The following is an 8,884-nucleotide window of genomic DNA, read 5'->3' as shown; positions in this document are numbered from 1 at the left end:
TAGGTCGGGGGGGTGAACAAACAGTAGGTAATAGGTAAAGGCAATAACAGCCAGTCAGGCAGGTAGGCAGGTTTTAGCCAACCCAACCCCCAACGGAACAAGGCGTTATAATCGCGTCCGTATGACCGCGAGCGTAGGACTGCGTGTATGCCCGCGTGCTTGCGTGCTTGCGTTCTCGCACTCGAGTAGGTATGGAAAAACTGAACAACTTTGTCTCTCATTTTCTTCTTTTCTTGTCTTGTCGAGTGGCGATATGCTGATATGCTGATATGCTTCCTTTGTTGGATGACTCCCCCTCCTTCCCTTTCCTATCCATCCATCCATCCATCCATCCATCCATCCTAAAACAGGCAAAAAAAAAAACGTAAAAAACGTGGTAAAAGGCAATAAAAAAGCGTGACAACTTTGGTAAAGACAAGGTAAGGTAGGTAAGGTAAGGTAATTCCGTGATAGGTACTTCGTAGGTATTCCGACCGAGTTTCGATAACCGAATTTCGATATCCGACCGACCGTCCGTCTGACTGTCCTGTCCGTCTGTCTGTTCATCCGTCTCGCAATCTCGTATAGTTAACCTTTTTCCTTCCTTTTTCCTGATTTGTTTCCCCTTGCTTTCTCCCTTTCTTCTTCAGTCCACTGTTTCCAGTTCATGACAATCCCATGCTGATGACGATGATAACACAATCTTCTCCCTCAAAAACAAAACCAATTAACCCCCGTTTTCCTTCCTCCTCACACCTCACAATAATCCCGCGTTTTCCTTCCTCCCCACAACTCACAATAATCCCCGTTCTCCTTCCTCACCCACCAGGATACCGAGAACCACCAGACACCACCAGACATCAACAGAACATCAGACCAAAGACAAACAACCTCACTACCGCCGCTGCCTCTTATCCTGATGTCCCCCCCCACCCCCCGCACTCCCCCCATCCACAACCCCCTCACTCCTCCTTTTCCTCGCCCTATTATGATCTTCCCCCCCTCCACCAGCACTTCCATCCCCTGGCCCACCACTCCCATCTCCCCCGGGACCGCCCCCACCTCTAGAAGATCTTGAATCCCGTCCTTGTGTATGATGTTGTCCCCCACCTCTAGACGACCCCCGCCTTCCAAACTCCTTATTATCATTCCCCGACCCAGACCCAGGCCCACCGCCACCACCGCCGCGCGGACCAGACATGCCATCATTTCCACGATGATGACCGCGGTGCGAACTGGATTCACGCTGATGCTGATGCTGTTGATGGGCGTGAGAGGCGTGGGAAGGTAGAGGAGGGGGAGGGAGAGAAGGTGGGCCGATATCTCCTCCTCTGTTTCCCCCCGAACCACCACCACCAGGGCCAGCGGGGGTATGGGTATTGGTGTTGGGGTTGTTGGAGGTAGTGTTGGGGGGTAAATCCCGTGCTGAACGACGGGAGGAGGATTCTCTTTCTTCTCCGCGAGGACCGCTTCCTCCTCCACCTCCGCCTCCACCACTGCCGGGGGTATTACTGTTATTCCCCGACCTCCGATCTCTGTCTCTCTCCCTATCCCTATCCCTGCCTCTCTCTCTGTCACGATCCCGGTCACGATCCCGGTCTCGCTCCCGCTCCCGCTCAGGCGTCCGATCCCGACTACTCCGTCCCGACTGTCTCGAGCTGCGGTCTGATCGGTGATGGTCGCGTCGCGGGCGGTCGTGCTCTGTTCGGCTGGAAGGGTATTCACCACCTCCTCCACTTCCTCCACCTCCATTAACATTTCCCGGTCCACCACCACGGATATTATTACCACCACCGCTGGTTTCACGCGTATCCGCCACGACGGCAATCGCTTCTCCCTGTCCCTGTCCCTGTCCCTGCCCCTGTCCTCCCGGACCACGCGGCGTGCGATCACGTTCACGTTCCCGTTCTCGCTCTCGATCTCTATCCCTGTCCCTATCGCGGTCTCGGTCCCTGTCACGTTCCCGCGTAGTAGACGAATCCCTAAACCCCTCCGGCGCGCGTTCAAACACCGGCGTGGTAACAGGCGACCCACCCACCAACACCTGCGCATCCGAATTCGCCAGATTCAGCCTCGACCGCGAGGTACGCAGCATACCGCCGGGCCCACCACCACCACCACCACCACCACCGCCGCCGCCGCCGGCTGGCCCAGACCCGCCGCGCGCGGCATCAGCTGAGGCTTTGTCGAGCATGTTTTGGATGCCGCGGAGTTGACGGCCGCCGGAGCGCATGCGGTCGTTGGAGGCGGCTGCGGGGCCGGTAGGGGTGGAGGAGAAGTCGGCGCTGGGACCGGAGGGGGCGGATGGACGGGTTCCGGAGCTGGTTGTGGAGAGCGAGGGGCGGTCGGGGGTGTGCAGTGGGGGACGGCCGTGTTGATTGTGTTGACCACCGTGTGGACCATGGCCGCCGTGTTGGCTGGGTCCGCCGGGTGGGACGGATGAGATATGGGTTAGTCGATCGGGGTGAACGCCTGACGGCCCTGACGGTGGACCGGGCGGGGTGGACTGCGGGCCGGTGTTGATGTGGCGCATTCTATCCGGATGCACACCCCCCGCAGGAGAAGGCCCCGGGCCCGATCCCGGACCGGATACCGGCGTGGTCGGTGAGTTGACATTCCCGGCATCATACGGACCCCGGCGAGAGCGCGAAGCGGATGGCCCAGTAGGCGGATGTCGTTCATCAGGGGTCGGCGGTCGAGGGGGTTCGAGCGCCGGGAACCGATTGTCAGGGCGTCCGGGAGGCCCGCCGTTAGCTGGAGCGTTCCGGTTGGCATTCCTGCTGCCGCGGCCGCGAGGGCCCGAGGGCGCACCGGCCGGCGTGTCGATGGATTGGATCGGGTTGAGCCGGCCGTAGTTGGGATCCTGCTGGTTGAATCTCCCGTGGTCAGGCTCAGGACGAGACGGCGGGCCACCACCGAACGATTCGCGTGGACCACCGGGCTTGTTGCGCTCCTCTCGCTCCGCATTCCGGTCTGATCGCGACGGCGGACCCGCAGCCTCGTTGTGTGCTGACTCTCGCGGCTCCCGCGGCGTCTCAGGCCGAGGCGAAAACCGATGATGTCGACCACCACGACGTTCATCCCGGCCCGTGTCCCCAGCAGCAGAACTGTTCACCGGCCCAAGATCCGACCGTCTCGGCGACTCGGTCCGCGGAGGTCGCTCTCGGGGTGCATCTCTAGGCAGAGGCGGAGGACGTGCTGGCGGCTCGCGCGTGTCATTCATGAGCGCCGCCCTGGCGGGGTTGAGGTTGCTGACATCCTTGGGCCGATCGCCCTCGATGATCCGCGCGCGCTCGGGGTTGATCGGGGGAATTTGACCCGACGTCGGGGTTTGCGCTGACTGGGGCGTGGACACACCAGGCTCTCCCCGTCCAGCTCTTGAATCAGACCGACCGGACCCATGAGCACCTGGGCCCCGCTCACGCGGCGGCGGCCGGCTATCCGGGCGGTTGTTCTCTCTGTCAGAGGGCGCACCAGGCTCGTGTCGACGCGGATGAGGCTCTGCACGGCCACGGTCGCCAGCCGATCGGCCCGCGTCACGCCCAGTGTCTCTTCCCAGATCGGGCGCACGCCGATCAGCAGCTGGCGGTGGTAGATCGCGGCCTCGTGCCTGGTCTGGTGTCCTGTAGTCTCTGCCGTCTCGAAGAGGACCGGCATGCGCAGGCCCCTGTGCTTCGCGAGGATCACGGGGAGGTGCCTGGTCTCGCACATCTCGACCATCTCGGTAGTCGCGCGCTTCTCGCGAGGGGAGATCTCTCCTGTCGTGCCGAGGCTGGTTGAACCGGGGGCCTGACGGATCCGGTCTGTTGGGGAGGTCCGGTCGGCTGGGAAGTCCAGGACCGCCGGGCGGGAGAGTCGAGAACCGCTGTGGCTCTTGCCGGCCGGCGTGTGGTCCTCCTGGCGGGGGCTTGGGCGTGGTCGGTCGTCCCGAGTTGGTCGCTGCTGGGCCGGGTCTCGACGGCGCGTTGTTGACCCCGTTGGCTTCGGCCGCTCGCTTGCTGCTCCTAGTCTCGTCGTCCACTTCCCCGTCTTCCACTTCCGACGTCTGCGGTCGTCGTCCGTCACCAGGCTTGAACGGTGCTGCCGAGCCTCGAAGGCCCGAGTTGGCCGGTATCGCGGATCCTCGTTCCTCTCGGCCGTCGTTCTTCTGTCTCTGGTTAGCACTCCCCCCTTCTTCCTTTCTTGTTGCAGTTATTGGGACCGTTCCAGAAGCATCACTTACACCGCCAGGCCGAAACGCTTGAACCATAACCCATTTCGACTTCCGTCTCGCCAACTCCGAGTACGTCGTCTGCGCCGTAACCGACAAATCCACCCTTGCACCCTCAGCCGTCGCGTTCGCATCCCCCTTCCCATTACCACCGCCGGCCGACTCCCGGTCCTTGATAAGATTCAACTGCTCCAAAAACTTATCTGCCATAAAATTAATCGCCGGGAAGTACTCAATGACCCCCTTCAGAATGCTAATCGCATTGCGAATATGCATCCACTCCGTCCCATTCAAACACGACCTCAGCGCCGTGTTCAACTCCTTATGCCACCGAAACAACAAGTCCTTAAACGCATCATGATCCACAAACTCGGTCGGTTTCCCCTCCCCATCAAACTTCGTCGCAAACCCGAGGTACTCCCTCGTCTTCGTCCCCTGCAGCTCCCGCTGTCCCAGCGCCTCCTTCTCATACACCGTCTTACTGCCGTGCCACCGGGACAAGTCGCCCAAGATGAACTTGAGGAACCGCGCTAGGTGCTCGGCCTCGCGCACCGTGCAGCTGAATACCAGCGCCCGCAGCCGGTTGTGCTGGAACAGCCGGCCGTACAGCGACATGAGTTGGAAATTGGACTTGGGGGATTCGTGGAGGAATTTGATCAGCCGGAAGCAGTAGTCTGCGTCGACGGGTGACACCTGTAGTCGTGGGAGGATGCACTCTTCCAGTAGCGCGTCGGACGTGGCGTCTGCCTTGGAAATCCCCGCGGGGAACCAGCCCGTGGTTTGCCGACCGATATGGATCCGCGTCTTCTGGAACCGCTCGATGCCGTCTTTGGTCTCCTGCACTAGGCGCTGCTGCCGGTCCATGATCTCCTCGCGTTTTCGTTTCTTGGCCGCCGTCGATCGGGGTGTGTCAGACCGGTCGGTTACCATCAGCTCCGCGATCTGAGATCGTAGTCGTGTGTTCTCGGCGTCGTAGCTTTCCTGGGGCCAGACCAAGTTGCCTAGCTGCAACGACCAGAAAAATACGTAGCACGCCGGCGAGATAAACTCCCATGAGTAATGAGGCAGAACCTGGGGGATCTCTTCAATCAGTGGCGCGAGCGCATCGGAAAGCGACTCCGGCATGCGGCTGCTCGGACTTTTGGCCACTGCAGTGCCATCAGCAGTAGCAGCGTCGGTCATGTCGACATCACCCTGTGCCGGTGTCTCATTATCCGCAGCGGCAGCAGGTTCCATGCTAACATCGCCATCGACATCTGTCGCAGTGGTAGTAGTAGTGGTGGCCTTAGCCGACGCAGCAAGGGATTTGGTAGCCCAACGGATCGAATTCCGCCGGATCATAAACGCAAACTGCGCGTCCAGACCATAATCCCGCATAAGCTGAGCCACATCCGGCACCAGACGGTCAAAAGTCTCAGCGTCCAGGTTGCTGAGCAGTAAGTCCAGGTACCGAGAAAACACCTTGTGCGACCCGTCCACCAGCGCCGACAGGAACTTGATGACGGCGTTGTTGTCGGCAATGTTGTAGATGGCGTTCTGCCGGTACTGCGCAATGTTGATCAGCAGCTGGCCGGCCAGGTTCGACTGTGATAGCGCCTTCATCAGCCGCTGCGCGCTGCGGCCCGAAGCCTCCCGCTTGTCGCCCAGGTTATGCAGGGTTTGCCGGCGGAGCAGCTCCCCGCCTGTCATCCCACGCAGCTGGGCGTCGGTGAAATCGAAACTCGAGACGATACCCCCCATCGACTCGGTGAGTTCTTCCAGGATCAGCAGGTCGGTCGAGTTGCCCCGCAACAGTTGGTGGTTGACGTAGCGCAGAATCGGCAACGGGTCCATGTTGGAATACCGCTGGAAGACCTTCCCAGAAAACCGCGAGAGCGCCTGGAGCCATTTACTGGTAAGCAGCACCGACGTCTCTTGCGTGCGGCTCCTTTCCTGGCCCGCCAGAGAGCTAAGAACAGACCAGACAAGCACGTCGTAGCCCAACGCCGTAAAGTACTTGGCGCATTCGACAAACGCCTCGATCAGGTTATCATACGATTCGATCTGCTGCAGCGCCACTTTGCACACGATCCCGGGCGAGTCGTACGCGATCTTGGCGAGATCCTTGGCCATCTGCAAAATGTTGCTATGCGAAAGCCGCTTCATCTTGCCAAGGGTTTCGAGCCGTGTCTTCGCAAACGCCTTTTGCACCGGCTCGAGACGCGATGTCGCGCCCTCGTACCACTCCGCGTACACCTTGTACCGTTCCCGGACAGGATACCGCTTGAGCAGCCCCCAGACACTGTCGACCGCCGAGGCGTTGGTCTGGCCCAAGCTCAGCGACGGTACCAGCACGCGCTTGAGAAACGCCAGCCAGCGCTCTGAATTGGCGTCCGATCGGTCGTCGTCGAGACTCTTGCTGCCGATGCGGCAGAGCTTGGTGACCAGCGCCGGGTCCGATCCGATGTTGACCCCGACAATGTTCAGCAGCGTGTCGGAGAGCGTGAAGAGATCCTCTACCGTCTGGCAGATGGGAATGTTGTCGGCCCATTCGTCCCAGTAGAACCGGTACGCCGGGCCGTCGCCGGAATCTGCCTGGTCTGGGTTGGGCCACCGCAGTGCTCGCTTGACGGGTGGTGTCTTGAGCTTCAGGTGTCCCTTAGCGACCCCTGACTGGTCGGGATCTGGCTGGGGCTTGGGCGGGCACTCGGTCGGGCGCGAACTGACTGGTCGGCTTTGCTGGTATACGGCGTCGATCGAGTGGTGTAGAATGCGGTGAAGGAGCGTGACGAGGTCGGGGTACGCTCGAAGAATCCAGTCGTGGCGGCCGATGATGAAGAGGGATTCGGGAATCGCGCCGATGGTGAGAAGGCACTTGAGCAAGAGCACCTTTTGGTCGTCGGGAACACGTGCTTCTGCCGCTTCCGCCGGATCCGGGGTCTTGTTGGCTTCTGCTTTGGCAGCCGCGGCATCACGGCGCGATGCGGGGTTGACCGGTGGGGGCATGTCGTCGGGGAGAGCGCCGGCCATCATGAGGGCGTTGAGCTGGCCACCGGGTCGGCTTGCCCTCTCCTTCTCTTCCAGCTCCTTCATCCTCTGCGTCTTGACCGCTTCCATGTCCGCATCGAGTGGCCATACGTGATTCCACAAATCCGTCAAGGAGATGAAGCCAACCTTGATGAGCAGAGACACGAGGTAAAGTAAATTAGCCGGGAGCTTGTCCTCGGGATCTCTCGCTTCCGAGGTGTAAAAGCGCAACTTGAATCCCAGCATCTGAGCAGCATCGCGATTGCCCGGGGGCGGGAGCGTCTTCGTGATGCGAATCCACTCTTGCTCAATGCTCGTCCCCGCGTCACCCTCCGCCGGGACCTTGGCAAGCCGCTCTTCGTCGGCCGCGGACAGCTGCCTGCCGCCCAGTTCGAAATACGCATCGAGCTTGACTTTGCGAGCTCGCTCCCAAAACGCAATGTCCCGTTGCAGCCTTTGCTGTGCAATAAGCGACTCTTCATCTTCGGTGGCGGACCAGCCGATATGGTCGGGTAAGGCCCAGACGGGCAAGCCGCCGATGTACGTGTTGGTGGGAAGAGCCAACTGGCTGCGGGGCCACCACGAGCTGACGCGGAGGAACTTGATGAAGAATCGGAACTGCTTGATCAGAACAGCAGCGAAAACGTCCAGAATCACGTCCAGTACACGACCGGGGTGCAGGTCGAAGGTCCCAATAAGGCCCATAACCTTGTTGAACGCTGTCTGCACGGTGTCGGAGGAGGGGGGTTCGGAACCGCTGATGGTGAAGAGCTCGGTCACGAGCTTCGCAAAACCCTCGGATTCTTCGCGCAGGAGGTTGTAGCTCGCCTGCCGGTACAGCAGGTTGGTGGACTGTCGGATACCCATGCGCACAAAGGTGTCGCGAATCAAGTCGAGATGCTGAAGAATTGGCGGATCTAAAACGATGCGCATCAGGGCTGGCGAGATCTTAGTCGCGATCATGAAGTCGCGCAGCTGCGGCCGGAGGGGGCCCGACTCGACGTCTAGGAATGTCGAGACCGTGTCAAGGAAGAGAGTATGGGGGTCAAAGGCAGCCGCATTGCGGTCCTCCTCTGACAGTTCGGGGCCTAGAATATCATGAACAACTGTGCCAGCATCTGAACCTTGAAGTCGGCCGTCCGTAACAGAATGGAGGAGTTCCTGGAAAATCACGGCAACCTCGGTCAAATCTTCGTCATTTCGCGATTGAACGCCATGGTCAATGACTTCCTGTCGCGCGCCCTTTGCCCATCTGTTCACTCGGTCTTCGGTGACAACGCTGTAGTCGTAGAAAGGCTGAATCGGTGAGGGCGGGGCGATTGGTGTTTGCGGAACTGGCGGAGGGGCCAAAGTAGCCGCGGCTGCGAGAACGGGGGGCGCGGCCGAAGCCGATGAAGAGCTGTGCGGTCGGGGAAGCGTAGGCGATCGCGGATCGTGGCTATTAAACGACGTATTCGGGCCCTGGGACTGGGAAGAATCGCGGCGTTCGCCTCTTCGCGGGTTCCGTCCGCCGCGGTTGTTACGGCCTCCATCGAAGCTTCGATCGTGCTGGCCCAATGTCGTGTCCGACGGGCGATGTGGCGATGGCCGCGAGGAGTTGGCATCGCTGGGGCCGCGATCGTTTCTCTTCCGCTTCGGAGGCATTGTTAAACGAGAGAAGAGCGCGCAAGGCAGCTCATTGATCGGGAA

General features: G+C 60.4%; 1 protein-coding gene across 1 annotated transcript; it reads right to left on the bottom strand.

Annotated features, from left to right (window-relative positions):
- Positions 1 to 874: 874 nt before the first annotated feature.
- C8A04DRAFT_12471 (transcription factor/nuclear export subunit protein 2-domain-containing protein) lies at positions 875 to 8,839 on the bottom strand (the record flags this gene model as incomplete). The annotated part of the gene is given in 4 exon segments (XM_062777352.1): positions 875 to 1,225; positions 1,414 to 1,427; positions 1,447 to 1,845; positions 1,939 to 8,839. 4 exon segments carry the CDS (start codon positions 8,837 to 8,839, stop codon positions 875 to 877), a joined length of 7,665 nt encoding a protein of 2,554 aa, XP_062636702.1.
- Between the last annotated feature and the right edge of the window lie 45 nt (positions 8,840 to 8,884).

The sequence above is a fragment of the Dichotomopilus funicola genome, assembly GCF_033296635.1.
Source record: "Dichotomopilus funicola strain CBS 141.50 unplaced genomic scaffold C8A04scaffold_34, whole genome shotgun sequence".
NCBI classification, from domain to species: domain Eukaryota; kingdom Fungi; phylum Ascomycota; class Sordariomycetes; order Sordariales; family Chaetomiaceae; genus Dichotomopilus; species Dichotomopilus funicola.
The sequence above is the reverse complement of the archived record's forward strand: the minus strand, read 5'-3'. Positions and strand labels throughout refer to the sequence as shown.